This window comes from Procambarus clarkii, chromosome 62, assembly GCF_040958095.1.
Source record: "Procambarus clarkii isolate CNS0578487 chromosome 62, FALCON_Pclarkii_2.0, whole genome shotgun sequence".
In the NCBI taxonomy this organism is placed as follows: Eukaryota; Metazoa; Arthropoda; class Malacostraca; order Decapoda; family Cambaridae; genus Procambarus; species Procambarus clarkii.
The window spans coordinates 32,586,554-32,604,678 of NC_091211.1; the positions used below are offsets into that span (position 1 = coordinate 32,586,554).

The window sequence follows — 18,125 nt, forward strand, 5'->3', positions numbered from 1 at the left end:
TTTGTATGTATCCAGGAACTGCTTCGACGCCAACTATCTACCTGACTGCATTTATACTGATCCTTCACTGGTCATTGGGGACCTTAATGCTCGGCACACAAGCCTTGGGACAGTGGGTAGCATTAGTACTAATGGGGTCAAGTGGTTACAGTTTCTACAAGATCATCCAGATACCTGTCTATTGGGAAACAATGAACCAACTCACATCAGGGGAGGACGGCTTGACTATGCCTGCATTTTAAACTCTCAGGGGATTATGGGGGAGGCTCGGGTTGTTCGGGAACTACTTAGTGACCACTTTGCCTTGAACGTTGAATTACCACTGGGGAAAAAACAAGTCCACTTTCAAAGGAAAAGGCTAAATATTAATAAAGATATGAAAAATTATTTTATTCAAAATATGGGAGATTGGTATCAACAATACACGCCGCTCTGCGTTGATAGTTTTTACGAGGATATGGTCGAGAACATAGAGAAATTAGTACAGAGGGAAAATAACGAGGGCAGGGGAAGCAAGACGCATGGACCTAAGAAATTTAAATATTCCAATGATCAGCAAGTCAAGGGGTGGGAGAGAATGCTACGGAGTGCACATAAAGAATGGATAAAAAATGGAATGAGGGATGAAGAGAAAAATACAATGTTGGAAGTGGCTAGGGAATGCAGTCAGGTGAGGAAGGAGGCGCGGGACAGATACTGGCAAGACTTTGCTCAGTCCATTGGTAATACTAAGAACCTTAAAGACATATGGAGAGCAGTAAATAAAGTCAGGGGTTGTAAGACCAAATTCATTGCTCACTCAGATCCAGGGAAGGTTGCTAATGAGTTAGTAGATAAATGGGCTAGTGCTGCTGGTATGGAGTCCTTACCTGCAGACACGAGAATCACCATTGAGTCATGGGAAAATATTAGAAATGGAGTAACTTTATGTGCCTTAAATACAAGATCTATAGCGTGCACTGAGATAACTCACGATGAGCTACTGGATGCTATAAAAAGTGGCAGCTCTACTGCTCCTGGGAAAGATGGAGTAACGTATGACATTCTTAATTATTTAGCCGGTATGAAACCTAGTCCCTTACTTGATTTGTTTAATATGAGTTATAGAGAGGGAAAGTTACCAAGAAAATGGAAAGAGGCAGTCATCATTCCTATCCCTAAGTCAAACGGTGGCTACAGACCTGTCTCCTTAATATCCTGCTTTTGTAAAATGATGGAAAGGATTTTGTTAAATAGGCTACTCTACCTTGTAGGTGATAACATGTCCAGTAATCTCTTTGGTTTTATCAAAGGCAAAAGTACTGCGGATTGTCTCTTAAAGTGTTTGTCTAATGTGGATGACAATTGTAGAGTTTTTGTTGATCTACAAGGAGCATTTGATAAAGCCAATGGGGAAGTGATCTTATACGAATTAGCCAATCTGGGAATAACAGGGAGATTGTTACACTGGATAAGGGATTATCTACAAGGCAGAAAAGGTCAGGTGTATTATCAGGGATGCATGTCTGAGGAACGGAGGTTTCAGTTAGGTACCCCACAAGGGGGAGTATTAAGTCCCACCTTATTCAATGTATTAATGAACAGATTAGCATCAGAAATGTATCCTCCAGGGGTCACGACGATCATATATGCTGATGACATTCTTATACAAGGCACTTCCGGGAACAAAATTCAAACTGCTCTTAACATACTTGGTACAACCTGTCACAAGTTAGGCTTAGTTATAAATGCAGATAAAACCAAATATGAGTATAGGAAACGAAGAAATATAACACTTACTCTAAATGGTGTGGAACTGAGCCGTGTTCAGAAGTACAAGTATCTGGGCATGTATGTTGGATACACATGTGAGAGTAAGAATGCTGAAATAAATCATATCAGCACCTTATGTAAAGCCCGTCTGCATCCTCTAAAAGCACTAGCTTTTTCTGGTAAAGGTGTTGGGGTACCTATCTTACGGATGTTATACATAAGCACTGTTCGGTCCCTGATAGACTACGCAGCACCCGTTTTGTCTTACACAGGCCAAGGCAGAATTCAAAAAATAGAGCTGATACAGAACGAGGCTATGAGGATTATTCTTGGATGTCAAAGAAATGCAATGATTGAAATAATGAGAATGGAATTAAATTTACGGAGTGTGTGTGATAGAGTCCGTGACATTAACACTAGAGTAGCTATTCGTTTCATGCGGAGAAAAGGAGGGGATAAGCTGTTTGAGAGTGTTCAGACCTGCTTGAGTGACGTACACACTTCCAGGAAACTGAGGGAGACACGCTACACGAGGGGATTAGCTCATGACCTCAGGGAATACGATGTACTTGACTGCTGTAAACCCTCTCGACAGGGTAATATGTCTGCTCCCTGGAAAGTACAGAAAATAGACGTCGAAATTGTACCCCTCAAGGCGAAAAAGATTCATCATGAACCGGGACAATTACGGTGTATGTATGGAAGCATGATATCCCGGTTACCAAGAGGCAACAGTTTACATGTATATTGCGACGGGTCGGTGGTGGAGGATGGCAGGGCAGGGTGTGGTGTCCTAATAAGTGAATATACGGAGTTTGGGACTGTGGACAGGAAAATTGAACTCCGGCTTAGTAATTATATATCATCCACACAAGCTGAACTGCAGGCCATTCTGGCGTGTTTGGAGGAAGTACGTCATGACGACAAAAATGTTTTTGTATTTGTCGATAGCCGAGGAGCACTGGAGTCCTTAAACAGTCGAAACCCAGTCTTCATGTCTATAGTTGAGGATTGTAAGAGAAGAATAGCTGAGATACAGCTGAAAGGTCATAGTGTGAAATTCATGTGGATTCCATCTCATGTTGGAATAGTGCTCAACGAGGTGGCGGATGACTTGGCCAAACGTGCCACATCAAAACCACAAATTGACATTGAATGTGAATTCACAATGAGACAAATAAGAAGCAAAATCAGAAATATTCAGGCACAGGCAGGAGTGGAGAGGAGAGGGATAATGTATGAGAGAAGTCTAACCATGCAACACTACATGTATGTGAGTCAAAACACCCTTTTCACTTATGGTAAAAGGAGAAATGCTTGGAGTGACTCTGTGTACATGCGGCTCAGGCTTGGGTACAAATATTACTGGGAATATGGGATAGGCGTTCATGATAATGACACGAAGTGTAAACTATGTGGTATGTTAAGGTCTCACACCCTTGCCCATTATGTTCTTGATTGTCCGTTGATTAATGTATATAGAAACACTGAGATAAGGACTGTTCCTGAGCAAATAGCCTGGATGTGTCACAAAGGAAAGGTTGATGATATTCTTGAGAGATATAAGAATTTTGCACCAAGACTGTAATATTTTGTTGAATTATCCGTGATATTTTGTTGAATTATCCGTATAACTAGGTCATAAAAGTATTTGTGTACGTCTGATACCATACCACTTGTGAAGGAGGAAATGTACATGTTTATCTCAGAATGTTTGGTAACAGGTTTATTGTTTGTGATGTGTGTCTATGTATGTACTAACACATTGTACTGAACGGGGTGAGAATAGCTTGAGCTACCTCATCCCTTTGTGTGTATTTTATCTCAATAAACTTATTTCAATTTCAATTTCAATTTCAATTACACAACCCCCCCCCCACCCCCACCCTGCACCCGAGCTATGTCAATAGGCCGTTATGTGTGATGATGTAAGGGCGAAGAGGGAGAACGGCCTATTGACATAGCTCGGGTGCAGGGGGGGGGGGGGTTGTGTAAAATCCAGGTTTGTGCCTCGGAGAGGCTACGGGATCCAGTAAGTTCAGTAGAACTTCGGTTTCAACCCTTTCACCCTGTCGTAGCTCAGTTGATTAAGGCAGTGTCTGGGATGCTCCCGGACGCAGGTTCGAATCCTCGTCACGGCCCATGTGAATTTGTTCATTTGATGCATCACGTTAGTGTGATCTCTGTGTGTGACTTTATGTAGGGCATACGTAAATCTATGTATTTATGTATTTACGTATGTAGCTTAGCCTTGCATTTTAAAAGCACTACAATCACCTTCTGTGGTTGATTGTTCAATAAATCCCTGAACTATATGTTAAACAAATCTCTCACCCTTTCCACGGAGGACAGAAGAAAATGTATATATGTGGTTAGCATTGTTAATGTGTGGCCACGTCTGTGGTAGAAAATAATAATAAGAAGAAAAAAGATCGTGAGGGCTGGTAACCTTAACAATAGGAGCGAGGATCGTTACACACGTCACACAGCTCCTCATATGAAACACTTCAACCTGAGTGGAGCTCCATCCTTGCCCTATCAAACTCTGCTCGGCTCTATCAAGCTCTGCTCGGCCCTCTCAAGCTCTGCTCGGCCTTCTCATGCACTCCTCAGCCCTTTCAAGCTCTGCTCGGCCCTCTCAAGCTCTGCTCGGCCCTCTCAAACTCTGCTCGGCCTTCTCAAGCACTCCTCAGCTCTTTCAAGCTCTGCTCGGCCCTCTCAAGCTCTGTTCGGCCCTTTCAAGTTCTGCTCGGCCCTCTCAAGCTCTGCTCGGTCCTCTCAAGCTCTGCTCGGCCCTCTCAAGCTCTGCTCGGCCCTCTCAAGCTCTGCTCAGCTCTTTCCAGCTCTGCTCGGCCCTCTCAAGCTCTGCTCGGCCCTCTCAAGATCTGCACAGCCCTCTCAAGCTCGGCACAGCCCTCTCAAGCTCTGCTCGGCCCTCTCAAGCTCTGCTAGGCCCTCTCAAGCTCTGCTCAGCTCTTTCCAGTTCTGCTCGGCCCTCTCAAGCTCTGCTCGGTCCTCTCAAGCTCTGCTCGGCCCTCTCAAGCTCTGCTCAGCTCTTTCCAGCTCTGCTCGGTCCTCTCAAGCTCTGCTCGGCCCTCTCAAGCTCTGCTCGGCCCTCTCAAGCTCTGCTCGGCCCTCTCAAGCTCTGCTCGGCCCTCTCAAGCTCTGCTCGGCTCTCTCAAGCTCTGCTCAGCTCTTTCCAGCTCTGCTCGGCCCTCTCAAGCTCTGCTCGGCCCTCTCAAGCTCTGCTCGACTCTCTCAAGCTCTGCTCGGCCCTCTCAAGCTCTGCTCGGCTCTCTCAAGCCCTGCTCAACTCTCTCAAGCTCTGCTCAGCTCTTTCCAGCTCTGCTCGGCCCTCTCAAGCTCTGCTCGGCCCTCTCAAGCTCTGCTCGGCCCTCTCAAGCTCTGCTCGGCCCTTTCAAGCTCTGCTCGGCTCTCTCAAGCTCTGCTCAGCTCTTTCCAGCTCTGCTCGGCTCTCTCATGCTCTCCTCAGCCCTCTCAAGCTCTGCTCGGCCCTCTCAAGCTCTGCTCGGCCCTCTCAAGCTCTGCTTGGTCCTCTCAAGCTCTGCTCGGCCCTCTCAAGCTCTGCTCGGCCCTCTCAAGCTCTGCTCGGCCCTCTCAAGCTCTGTTCGGCCCTCTCAAGCTCTGCTCGGCCCTCTCGATCAAGCTCTGCTCGGCCCTCTCAAGCTCTGCTCGGCCCTCTCAAGCTCTGCTCGGTCCTCTCAAGCTCTGCTCGGTCCTCTCAAGCTCTGCTCGGCCCTCTCAAGCTCTGCTCGGCCCTCTCAAGCTCTGCTCGGCCCTCTCAAGCTCTGCTCGGTTCTCTCAAGCTCTGCTCAGCTCTTTCCAGCTCTGCTCGGCTCTCTCATGCTCTCCTCAGCCCTCTCAAGCTCTGCTCGGTCCTCTCAAGCTCTGCTCGGCCCTCTCAAGCTCTGTTCGGTCCTCTCAAGCTCTGCTCGGCCCTCTCAAGCTCTGCTCGGTCCTCTCAAGCTCTGCTCGGTCCTCTCAAGCTCTGCTCGGCCCTCTCAAGCTCTGCTCGGCCCTCTCAAGCTCTGCTCGGCCCTCTCAAGCTCTGCTCGGTCCTCTCAAGCTCTGCTCGGCCCTCTCAAGCTCTGTTCGGTCCTCTCAAGCTCTGCTCGGCCCTCTCAAGCTCTGCTCGGTCCTCTCAAGCTCTGCTCGGCCCTCTCAAGCTCTGCTCGACCCTCTCAAGCTCTGCTCGGCCCTATCAAGCTCTGCTCGGCCCTCTCAAGCTCTGCTCGGTCCTCTCAAGCTCTGCTCGGCCCTCTCAAGCTCTGCTCGGTCCTCTCAAGCTCTGCTCGGCCCTCTCAAGCTCTGCTCGGCCCTCTCAAGCTCGCTCGGCCCTCTCAAGCTCTGCTCGGCCCTCTCAAGCTCTGCTCGGCCCTCTCAAGCTCTGCTCGGCTCTCTCAAGCTCTGTTCGGTCCTCTCAAGCTCTGCTCGGCCCTCTCAAGCTCTGCTCGGTCCTCTCAAGATCTGCTCGGCTCTCTCAAGCTCTGCTCGGCCCTCTCAAGCTCTGCTCGGCTCTCTCAAGCTCTGCTCAGCTCTTTCCAGCTCTGCTCGGCCCTCTCAAGCTCTGCTCAGCTCTTTCCAGCTCTGCTCGGCCCTCTCAAGCTCTGCTCGGTCCTCTCAAGCTCTGCTCGGCCCTCTCAAGCTCTGCTCGGCCCTCTCAAGCTCTGCTCGGCCCTCTCAAGCTCTGCTTGGCCCTCTCAAGCTCTGCTCGGTCCTCTCAAGCTCTGCTCGGCCCTCTCAAGCTCTGCTCGGTCCTCTCAAGCTCTGCTCGGCCCTCTCAAGCTCTGCTCGGCCCTCTCAAGCTCGCTCGGCCCTCTCAAGCTCTGCTCGGCCCTCTCAAGCTCTGCTCGGCCCTCTCAAGCTCTGCTCGGCCCTCTCAAGCTCTGTTCGGTCCTCTCAAGCTCTGCTCGGCCCTCTCAAGCTCTGCTCGGTCCTCTCAAGATCTGCTCGGCTCTCTCAAGCTCTGCTCGGCCCTCTCAAGCTCTGCTCGGCTCTCTCAAGCTCTGCTCAGCTCTTTCCAGCTCTGCTCGGCCCTCTCAAGCTCTGCTCGGCCCTCTCAAGCTCTGCTCAGCTCTTTCCAGCTCTGCTCGGCCCTCTCAAGCTCTGCTCGGTCCTCTCAAGCTCTGCTCGGCCCTCTCAAGCTCTGCTCGGCTCTCTCAAGCTCTGCTCAGCTCTTTCCAGCTCTGCTCGGCCCTCTCAAGCTCTGCTCGGCCCTCTCAAGCTCTGCTCGGTCTTCTCAAGCTCTGCTCGGCCCTCTCAAGCTCTGCTCGGCCCTCTCAAGCTCTGCTCGGCTCTCTCAAGCTCTGCTCGGCTCTTTCCAGCTCTGCTCAGCCCTCTCAAGCTCTGTTCGGTCCTCTCAAGCTCTGCTCGGCCCTCTCAAGCTTTCTTCAGCCCTCTCAAGCTCTGCTCGGCCCTCTCAAGCTCTGCTCGGCCCTCTCAAGCTCTGCTCGGTCCTCTCAAGCTCTGCTCGGCCCTCTCATGCTCTCCTCAGCCCTCTCAAGCTCTGCTCGGCCCTCTCAAGCTCTGCTCGGCCCTCTCAAGCTCTGTTCGGTCCTCTCAAGCTCTGCTCGGCCCTCTCATGCTCTCCTCAGCCCTCTCAAGCTCTGCTCGGCCCTCTCATACTCTCCTCAGCCCTCTCAAGCTCTGCTCGGCCCTCTCAAGCTCTGCTCGGTCCTCTCAAGCTCTGCTCAGCCCTCTCAAGCTCTGCTCGGTCCTCTCAAGCTCTGCTCGGCCCTCTCATGCTCTCCTCAGCCCTCTCAAGCTCTGCTCGGCCCTCTCATGCTCTCCTCAGCCCTCTCAAGCTCTGCTCGGCCCTCTCATGCTCTTCTCAGCCCTCTCAAGCTCTGCTCGGCCCTCTCATACTCTCCTCAGCCCTCTCAAGCTCTGCTCGGCCCTCTCATGCTCTCCTCAGCCCTCTCAAGCTCTGCTCGGCCCTCTCAAGCTCTGCTCGGTCCTCTCAAGCTCTGCTCAGCCCTCTCAAGCTCTGCTCGGTCCTCTCAAGCTCTGCTCGGCCCTCTCATGCTCTCCTCAGCCCTCTCAAGCTCTGCTCGGCCCTCTCATACTCTCCTCAGCCCTCTCAAGCTCTGCTCAGCCCTCTCATGCTCTCCTCAGCCCTTTCAAGCTCTGCTCGGCCCTCTCAAGCTCTGCTCGGCTCTCTCAAACTCTGCTCAACTCTCTCAAGCTCTGCTCAGCCCTCTCAAGCTCTGCTCGGCCCTCTCAAGCTCTGCTCAGCCCTCTTATGCTCTGCTCAGCCCTCTTAAGCTCTGCTCAGCCCTCTCATGCTCTGCTCTGCCCTCTCAAGCTCTGCTCAGCCCTCTCAAGCTCTGCTCAGCCCTCTCAAGCTCTGCTCAGCCCTCTCATGCTCTCCTCAGCCCTCTCAAGCTCTGCTCGGCCCTCTCAAGCTCTGCTCGGCCCTCTCAAGCTCTGCTCGGCCCTCTCAAGCTCTGTTCGGCCCTCTCAAGCTCTGCTCGGCCCTCTCGATCAAGCTCTGCTCGGCCCTCTCAAGCTCTGCTCGGCCCTCTCAAGCTCTGCTCGGTCCTCTCAAGCTCTGCTCGGTCCTCTCAAGCTCTGCTCGGCCCTCTCAAGCTCTGCTCGGCCCTCTCAAGCTCTGCTCGGCCCTCTCAAGCTCTGCTCGGTTCTCTCAAGCTCTGCTCAGCTCTTTCCAGCTCTGCTCGGCTCTCTCATGCTCTCCTCAGCCCTCTCAAGCTCTGCTCGGTCCTCTCAAGCTCTGCTCGGCCCTCTCAAGCTCTGTTCGGTCCTCTCAAGCTCTGCTCGGCCCTCTCAAGCTCTGCTCGGTCCTCTCAAGCTCTGCTCGGTCCTCTCAAGCTCTGCTCGGCCCTCTCAAGCTCTGCTCGGCCCTCTCAAGCTCTGCTCGGCCCTCTCAAGCTCTGCTCGGTCCTCTCAAGCTCTGCTCGGCCCTCTCAAGCTCTGTTCGGTCCTCTCAAGCTCTGCTCGGCCCTCTCAAGCTCTGCTCGGTCCTCTCAAGCTCTGCTCGGCCCTCTCAAGCTCTGCTCGACCCTCTCAAGCTCTGCTCGGCCCTATCAAGCTCTGCTCGGCCCTCTCAAGCTCTGCTCGGTCCTCTCAAGCTCTGCTCGGCCCTCTCAAGCTCTGCTCGGTCCTCTCAAGCTCTGCTCGGCCCTCTCAAGCTCTGCTCGGCCCTCTCAAGCTCGCTCGGCCCTCTCAAGCTCTGCTCGGCCCTCTCAAGCTCTGCTCGGCCCTCTCAAGCTCTGCTCGGCCCTCTCAAGCTCTGTTCGGTCCTCTCAAGCTCTGCTCGGCCCTCTCAAGCTCTGCTCGGTCCTCTCAAGATCTGCTCGGCTCTCTCAAGCTCTGCTCGGCCCTCTCAAGCTCTGCTCGGCTCTCTCAAGCTCTGCTCAGCTCTTTCCAGCTCTGCTCGGCCCTCTCAAGCTCTGCTCAGCTCTTTCCAGCTCTGCTCGGCCCTCTCAAGCTCTGCTCGGTCCTCTCAAGCTCTGCTCGGCCCTCTCAAGCTCTGCTCGGCCCTCTCAAGCTCTGCTCGGCCCTCTCAAGCTCTGCTTGGCCCTCTCAAGCTCTGCTCGGTCCTCTCAAGCTCTGCTCGGCCCTCTCAAGCTCTGCTCGGTCCTCTCAAGCTCTGCTCGGCCCTCTCAAGCTCTGCTCGGCCCTCTCAAGCTCGCTCGGCCCTCTCAAGCTCTGCTCGGCCCTCTCAAGCTCTGCTCGGCCCTCTCAAGCTCTGCTCGGCCCTCTCAAGCTCTGTTCGGTCCTCTCAAGCTCTGCTCGGCCCTCTCAAGCTCTGCTCGGTCCTCTCAAGATCTGCTCGGCTCTCTCAAGCTCTGCTCGGCCCTCTCAAGCTCTGCTCGGCTCTCTCAAGCTCTGCTCAGCTCTTTCCAGCTCTGCTCGGCCCTCTCAAGCTCTGCTCGGCCCTCTCAAGCTCTGCTCAGCTCTTTCCAGCTCTGCTCGGCCCTCTCAAGCTCTGCTCGGTCCTCTCAAGCTCTGCTCGGCCCTCTCAAGCTCTGCTCGGCTCTCTCAAGCTCTGCTCAGCTCTTTCCAGCTCTGCTCGGCCCTCTCAAGCTCTGCTCGGCCCTCTCAAGCTCTGCTCGGTCTTCTCAAGCTCTGCTCGGCCCTCTCAAGCTCTGCTCGGCCCTCTCAAGCTCTGCTCGGCTCTCTCAAGCTCTGCTCGGCTCTTTCCAGCTCTGCTCAGCCCTCTCAAGCTCTGTTCGGTCCTCTCAAGCTCTGCTCGGCCCTCTCAAGCTTTCTTCAGCCCTCTCAAGCTCTGCTCGGCCCTCTCAAGCTCTGCTCGGCCCTCTCAAGCTCTGCTCGGTCCTCTCAAGCTCTGCTCGGCCCTCTCATGCTCTCCTCAGCCCTCTCAAGCTCTGCTCGGCCCTCTCAAGCTCTGCTCGGCCCTCTCAAGCTCTGTTCGGTCCTCTCAAGCTCTGCTCGGCCCTCTCATGCTCTCCTCAGCCCTCTCAAGCTCTGCTCGGCCCTCTCATACTCTCCTCAGCCCTCTCAAGCTCTGCTCGGCCCTCTCAAGCTCTGCTCGGTCCTCTCAAGCTCTGCTCAGCCCTCTCAAGCTCTGCTCGGTCCTCTCAAGCTCTGCTCGGCCCTCTCATGCTCTCCTCAGCCCTCTCAAGCTCTGCTCGGCCCTCTCATGCTCTCCTCAGCCCTCTCAAGCTCTGCTCGGCCCTCTCATGCTCTTCTCAGCCCTCTCAAGCTCTGCTCGGCCCTCTCATACTCTCCTCAGCCCTCTCAAGCTCTGCTCGGCCCTCTCATGCTCTCCTCAGCCCTCTCAAGCTCTGCTCGGCCCTCTCAAGCTCTGCTCGGTCCTCTCAAGCTCTGCTCAGCCCTCTCAAGCTCTGCTCGGTCCTCTCAAGCTCTGCTCGGCCCTCTCATGCTCTCCTCAGCCCTCTCAAGCTCTGCTCGGCCCTCTCATACTCTCCTCAGCCCTCTCAAGCTCTGCTCAGCCCTCTCATGCTCTCCTCAGCCCTTTCAAGCTCTGCTCGGCCCTCTCAAGCTCTGCTCGGCTCTCTCAAACTCTGCTCAACTCTCTCAAGCTCTGCTCAGCCCTCTCAAGCTCTGCTCGGCCCTCTCAAGCTCTGCTCAGCCCTCTTATGCTCTGCTCAGCCCTCTTAAGCTCTGCTCAGCCCTCTCATGCTCTGCTCTGCCCTCTCAAGCTCTGCTCAGCCCTCTCAAGCTCTGCTCAGCCCTCTCAAGCTCTGCTCAGCCCTCTCATGCTCTCCTCAGCCCTCTCAAGCTCTGCTCGGCCTTCTCAAGCTCTGCTCGGCCCTCTCAAGCTCTGCTCGGCCCTCTCATGCTCTGCTCGGCCCTCTCAAGCTCTGCTCGGTCCTCTCATGCTCTCCTCAGCCCTCTCAAGCTCTGCTCGGCCCTCTCAAGCTCTGCTCGGTCCTCTCAAGCTCTGCTCAGCCCTCTCAAGCTCTGCTCGGTCCTCTCAAGCTCTGCACGGCCCTCTCATGCTCTCCTCAGCCCTCTCAAGCTCTGCTCGGCCCTCTCAAGCTCTGGTCGGCTCTCTCAAGCTCTGCTCGGCCCTCTCAAGCTCTGCTCAGCCCTCTCAAGCTCTGCGCGGCCCTCTCAAGCTCTGCTCAGCCCTCTTATGCTCTGCTCAGCCCTCTCAAGTTCTGCTCAGCCCTCTCATGCTCTGCTCAGCCCTCTCAAGCTCTGCTCAGCCCTCTCAAGCTCTGCTCAGCCCTCTCAAGCTCTGTTCAGCCCTCTCATGCTCTCCTCAGCCCTCTCAAGCTCTGCTCGGCCTTCTCAAGCTCTGCTCGGCCCTCTCAAGCTCTGCTCGGCCCTCTCATGCTCTGCTCGGCCCTCTCAAGCTCTGCTCGGTCCTCTCATGCTCTCCTCAGCCCTCTCATGCTCTCCTCAGCCCTCTCAAGCTCTGCTCGGCCCTCTCATGCTATCCTCAGCCCTCTCAAACTCTGCTCGGCCCTCTCATGCTCTGCTCGGCCCTCTCAAGCTCTGCTCGGTCCTCTCATGCTCTCCTCAGCCCTCTCATGCTCTTGTAGCGAGGTAACATTATACTCGTGCTAATCTACCATTACCATAATGACAAACTCATTAGCACTAATTATGACTATTCAAATCCTTTCCTTAATTTCAGGTAACATTCTTTCCATTCTATGGGAGGAAGCTGAGGTGTGGTCCAATAATATGAGCCTCGAGAAGCGAATAGCCAACAGTACAATGTTCATAGTGCTTCAGATAACTTCAGTACAGATGCTTGGGAGTTACCACACCTCTTCAACCTCAGGACCGTAGCACTCGGCGTGTACCGTCCTAATCCACTCCAAGACGCTACAGCTTCGACTCAGAGCAGACAGCAGACAACGACCGCATCGAGCTACTACTCTCTCGTTCCCCATCGAGTTCAGACACTCACGATTCCCCATCAAGCCGCCATGTTCTCGCGCATAGAGCTCCGCGACTCCGGCCTCACTCAGCTCTCTGCTCCAAGCTCCGTCTCAACGTCTACGACAATGCCATCAACCGACTACCGTAATCAAGACTTCTAAATAAATATGACAACCACTAAACTCTGCGTATCTAATCTACCCAACAACGTAACATAACCGTACGTTACACTCTGCTCGGCTCAGCCCTCTCCCTCCTCTTGCCCGGAAGTTTGTCATCATCCCGGACTTCCTTCCTCCTTCACCAGACCATGGAAGACCCGCTGACAGCGACCCTCACTATATTACCTATATACACATTATACACGCGCACGCACGCGGCATCAACCAGGCGCTCGCACGCAGCCGTTATCCCGCAGGCTCAAGAACTTAATACTCCACCAGAATCCTCTTCCTCCACCACAGTGCTCTTCCTCCACCACAGTGCTCTTCCTCCACCACAGTGCTCTTCCTCCACCAGAATCCTCTTCCTCCACCACAGTGCTCTTCCTCCACCAGAATCCTCTTCCTCCACCACAGTGCTCTTCCTCCACCACAGTGCTCTTCCTCCACCAGAATCCTCTTCCTCCACCACAGTGCTCTTCCTCCACCACAGTGCTCTTCCTCCACCACAGTCCTCTTCCTCCACCACAGTGTTCTTCCTCCACCAGAGTGCTCTTCCTCCACCACAGTGTTCTTCCTCCACCACAGTGCTCTTCCTCCACCACAGTGCTCTTCCTCCACCAGAATCCTCTTCCTCCACCACAGTGCTCTTCCTCCACCACAGTGCTCTTCCTCCACCACAGTCCTCTTCCTCCACCACAGTGCTCTTCCTCCACCACAGTGCTCTTCCTCCACCACAGTGCTCTTCCTCCACCAGAATCCTCTTCCTCCACCACAGTGCTCTTCCTCCACCACAGTGCTCTTCCTCCACCACAGTGCTCTTCCTCCACCACAGTGCTCTTCCTCCACCAGAATCCTCTTCCTCCACCACAGTGCTCTTCCTCCACCACAGTCCTCTTCCTCCACCACAGTGTTCTTCCTCCACCACAGTGCTCTTCCTCCACCACAGTGCTCTTCCTCCACCACAGTGCTCTTCCTCCACCACAGTGCTCTTCCTCCACCACAGTGCTCTTCCTCCACCACAGTGCTCTTCCTCCACCACAGTGCTCTTCCTCCACCACAGTGCTCTTCCTCCACCACAGTGCTCTTCCTCCACCACAGTGCTCTTCCTCCACCAGAATCCTCTTCCTCCACCACAGTGCTCTTCCTCCACCACAGTGCTCTTCCTCCACCAGAATCCTCTTCCTCCACCACAGTGCTCTTCCTCCACCACAGTCCTCTTCCTCCACCACAGTGCTCTTCCTCCACCAGAATCCTCTTCCTCCACCACAGTGCTCTTCCTCCACCACAGTCCTCTTCCTCCACCACAGTGCTCTTCCTCCACCACAGTCCTCTTCCTCCACCACAGTGCTCTTCCTCCACCAGAATCCTCTTCCTCCACCACAGTGCTCTTCCTCCACCACAGTGCTCTTCCTCCACCACAGTGCTCTTCCTCCACCACAGTGCTCTTCCTCCACCACAGTGCTCTTCCTCCACCACAGTGCTCTTCCTCCACCACAGTGCTCTTCCTCCACCACAGTGCTCTTCCTCCACCAGAATCCTCTTCCTCCACCACAGTGCTCTTCCTCCACCACAGTCCTCTTCCTCCACCACAGTGCTCTTCCTCCACCACAGTGCTCTTCCTCCACCAGAATCCTCTTCCTCCACCACAGTGTTCTTCCTCCACCACAGTGTTCTTCCTCCACCACAGTCCTCTTCCTCCACCACAGTGTTCTTCCTCCACCACAGTGTTCTTCCTCCACCACAGTGCTCTTCCTCCACCACAGTGCTCTTCCTCCACCACAGTGCTCTTCCTCCACCACAGTGCTCTTCCTCCACCACAGTGCTCTTCCTCCACCACAGTGCTCTTCCTCCACCACAGTGCTCTTCCTCCACCACAGTGTTCTTCCTCCACCACAGTGCTCTTCCTCCACCACAGTCCTCTTCCTCCACCACAGTGTTCTTCCTCCACCACAGTGTTCTTCCTCCACCACAGTGCTCTTCCTCCACCACAGTGCTCTTCCTCCACCACAGTGCTCTTCCTCCACCACAGTGCTCTTCCTCCACCACAGTCCTCTTCCTCCACCACAGTGTTCTTCCTCCACCACAGTGTTCTTCCTCCACCACAGTGCTCTTCCTCCACCACAGTGCTCTTCCTCCACCACAGTGCTCTTCCTCCACCACAGTGCTCTTCCTCCACCACAGTCCTCTTCCTCCACCACAGTGTTCTTCCTCCACCACAGTGTTCTTCCTCCACCACAGTGCTCTTCCTCCACCACAGTGCTCTTCCTCCACCACAGTGCTCTTCCTCCACCAGAATCCTCTTCCTCCACCACAGTGCTCTTCCTCCACCACAGTGTTCTTCCTCCACCACAGTGCTCTTCCTCCACCACAGTGCTCTTCCTCCACCACAGTGCTCTTCCTCCACCACAGTGCTCTTCCTCCACCAGAATCCTCTTCCTCCACCACAGTGCTCTTCCTCCACCACAGTGCTCTTCCTCCACCAGAATCCTCTTCCTCCACCACAGTGTTCTTCCTCCACCACAGTCCTCTTCCTCCACCACAGTGCTCTTCCTCCACCACAGTGCTCTTCCTCCACCACAGTGCTCTTCCTCCACCACAGTGCTCTTCCTCCACCACAGTGTTCTTCCTCCACCACAGTGTTCTTCCTCCACCACAGTGTTCTTCCTCCACCACAGTGATCTTCCTCCACCACAGTCCTCTTCCTCCACCACAGTGATCTTCCTCCACCACAGTGCTCTTCCAGACCGGGCAGACTGCATATTTCTGGACTGCCAGAAAGCCTTTGATACAGTACCGCACATGAGACTGCTATTCAAACTTTGGAGGCAGGCGGGGGTGGGAGGAAAGGACCTAGCATGGGTAAGGAACTACCTAACAGGAAGGAGCCAGAGGGTAATGGTAAGGGGCGAGAAGTCGGACTGGCGAACAGTAACAAGTGGAGTACCTCAAGGATCGGTGCTGGGATCAATTCTATTTCTTGTATACGTTAACGATATGTTTACAGAAGTAGAATCCTACATGTCGATGTTCGCAGATGACGCAAAGTTGATGAGAAGAGTTGTGACAGATGAGGATTGTAGGATCCTCTAAAAGGATTTGAACAGGTTGCAGAGATGGTCAGAGAAATGGTTACTGGAGTTCAACACGAGCAAATGTAAAGTTATTGAAATGGGACTAGGTGATAGGAGACCAAAGGGACAGTGCACAATGAAGGGGAACTGCCTACCTGTGACGACGCGAGAAAGAGACCTGGCGTGGACGTAACACCTAATCTATCTCCTGAAGCACATATAAATAGGATAACGACAGCAGTGTACTCTACACTGGCAAAACGTAGAACATCATTCAGAAACCTAAGTAAGGAGGCATTTAGGGCGCTTTACACTGCCTACGTGAGGCCAGTCTTAGAGTATGCCGCCCCATCATGGAGTCCCCATCTGAAAAAAAACACAAGGAAACTGGGAAAGGTTCAGAAGTTTGCAACGAGACTCGTCCCAGCGTTAAGAGGGATGGGGGTTTAAAGAGCGCCTGAAGGACCTGAGCCTTGCGACACTTGAAAAAAGAAGGGAGAGGGGGGATATGATAGGAACGTATAAAATACTCAAGAGGATTGATTGAGGATGAACATAGACGAAATGTTCACACGGAATAGTAACAGAACGAGGGGACATGGATGGAAGCTTGAAACTCAGATGAGTCACAGAGATGTTAGGAAGTTTTCTTTTAACGTGAGAGTAGTGGGAAAATGGAATGCACTTCAGGAACAGGTTGTGGAAGCAAATACTATTCATAATTTTAAAACCAGGTATGATAGGGAAATGGGACAGGAGTCATTGCTGTAAACAACCGATGCTCGAAAGGCGGGATCCAAGAGTCAATGCTCGATCCTGCAGACACAGAAAGGTGAGTACACATAGGTGAGTACAGACAATACACAGTCGGGCGTGATGCCTCTGGCCGGTGCTGAAGGAAGGAGTGACAGGTTACCATCGCGCAGTCTGTCGTTATGACAGGTTATGACTGGTTATGACTGGTTATAACTGGTTATGACGGGTTATGACTGGTTATGACTGGTTATAACTGGTTATGACAGGTTATAAATAGCTATGACTGGTTATGACGGGTTATGACAGGTTATGACTGGTTATGACAGGTCATGTCTGGTTATGACGGGTTATGACGGGTTATGACGGGTTATGACAGGTTATGTTAGGTTATGACTGGTTATAAATAGTTATGACTGGTTATGACAGGTTATGACTGGTTATGACGGGTTATGACGGGTTATGACGGGTTATGACAGGTTATGACGGGTTATGACTGGTTATGACAGGTTATGACTGGTTATGACGGGTTATGACAGGTTATGACGGGTTATGACGGGTCATGTCTGGTTATGACGGGTTATGACGGGTTATGACAGGTTATGTTAGGTTATGACTGGTTATAAATAGTTATGACTGGTTATGACAGGTTATGACTGGTTATGACTGGTTATAACTGGTTATGACAGGTTATAAATAGCTATGACTGGTTATGACGGGTTATGACAGGTTATGACTGGTTATGACAGGTCATGTCTGGTTATGACGGGTTATGACGGGTTATGACGGGTTATGACAGGTTATGTTAGGTTATGACTGGTTATAAATAGTTATGACTGGTTATGACAGGTTATGACTGGTTATGACGGGTTATGACGGGTTATGACGGGTTATGACAGGTTATGACGGGTTATGACTGGTTATGACAGGTTATGACTGGTTATGACGGGTTATGACAGGTTATGACGGGTTATGACGGGTCATGTCTGGTTATGACGGGTTATGACGGGTTATGACAGGTTATGTTAGGGTATGACTGGTTATGACTGGTTATAAATAGTTATGACTGGTTATGATGGGTTTTGACTGGTTATGACTGGTTATGACAGGTTATGACTGGTTATGACTGGTTATAACTGGTTATGACAGGTTATAAATAGCTATGACTGGTTATGACAGGTTATGACTGGTTATAACTGGTTATGACAGGTTATAAATAGCTATGACTGGTTATGACGGGTTATGACAGGTTATGACAGGTTATGTTAGGTTATGATTGGTTATGACTGGTTATGACAAATTATGACTGGTTATTGCTGGTTATGACTGGTTGTTACGGACCCGTCACCACCGTGTGACTGTGGCCTGGCAATTCCAGCGCCATCTATGGGTCTGCACTCAAACACCCCTGGAATTGGACGCTACGTAGACAATGCCATCTGTTGGTGGTGGCGTGATACCAGCAAATGGCTCAAGATTCCTGCCTTGGCTAGCAAGTGAGGTCATTGTGGATGACCTCTGGTGAGGTGGCGACTCAAGATCAGCCCCACCTAGGTTGTGCTATGGAGCAAAATGTCAGTGTCCCCCAGTGAATAAGTGTTACTTCCTGGTTGTTTCGTCAGTACTGTCCATTTAACTGATGACGACGTGTTTGTATCCACAGAGGTGACGTGGGGCAGCAGTGGTACTGAGGCAGGCAGTTTACCTTGGGCAGCCTAAGCTCTCCACACTTAGTCCCGCCAGACGACTAAGTAAGCCGCCGCCGATCAGAAGCAGAGTGTGTTGTCTGCTATTGGAGTAGCATTGGAAGACATCGGCGTATCCCGGGACTCGCTAAGGGGAGACACGAGTGACAGTGAGGTGCCTGTTGAGGAGCGTTACTAGCCAGTCATTAGAGGCTTCTGCCAGGGGGTTCGCTACCCCTGGATTGATGGTGTTGTGGCCCCAATCAGCGCGTGGCTGAGGTTCTCTGCCGGCACTTGGCTGCAAAGTGGTTATGACAGTTTATGACTGGTTATGACAA

General features: G+C 52.8%; 1 protein-coding gene across 1 annotated transcript; it reads left to right on the forward strand.

The window, feature by feature from the left end:
- The first annotated feature begins 4,249 nt into the window (after positions 1-4,249).
- LOC138354411 (serine-rich adhesin for platelets-like) lies at positions 4,250-11,776 on the forward strand. The gene is made up of 5 exons (XM_069308602.1): positions 4,250-5,304; positions 6,579-7,321; positions 7,808-8,221; positions 9,421-10,163; positions 10,730-11,776. The coding sequence occupies exons 1-5, from the start codon at positions 4,250-4,252 to the stop codon at positions 11,774-11,776; spliced, it is 4,002 nt and encodes a 1,333-aa protein (XP_069164703.1).
- Positions 11,777-18,125: the final 6,349 nt, after the last annotated feature.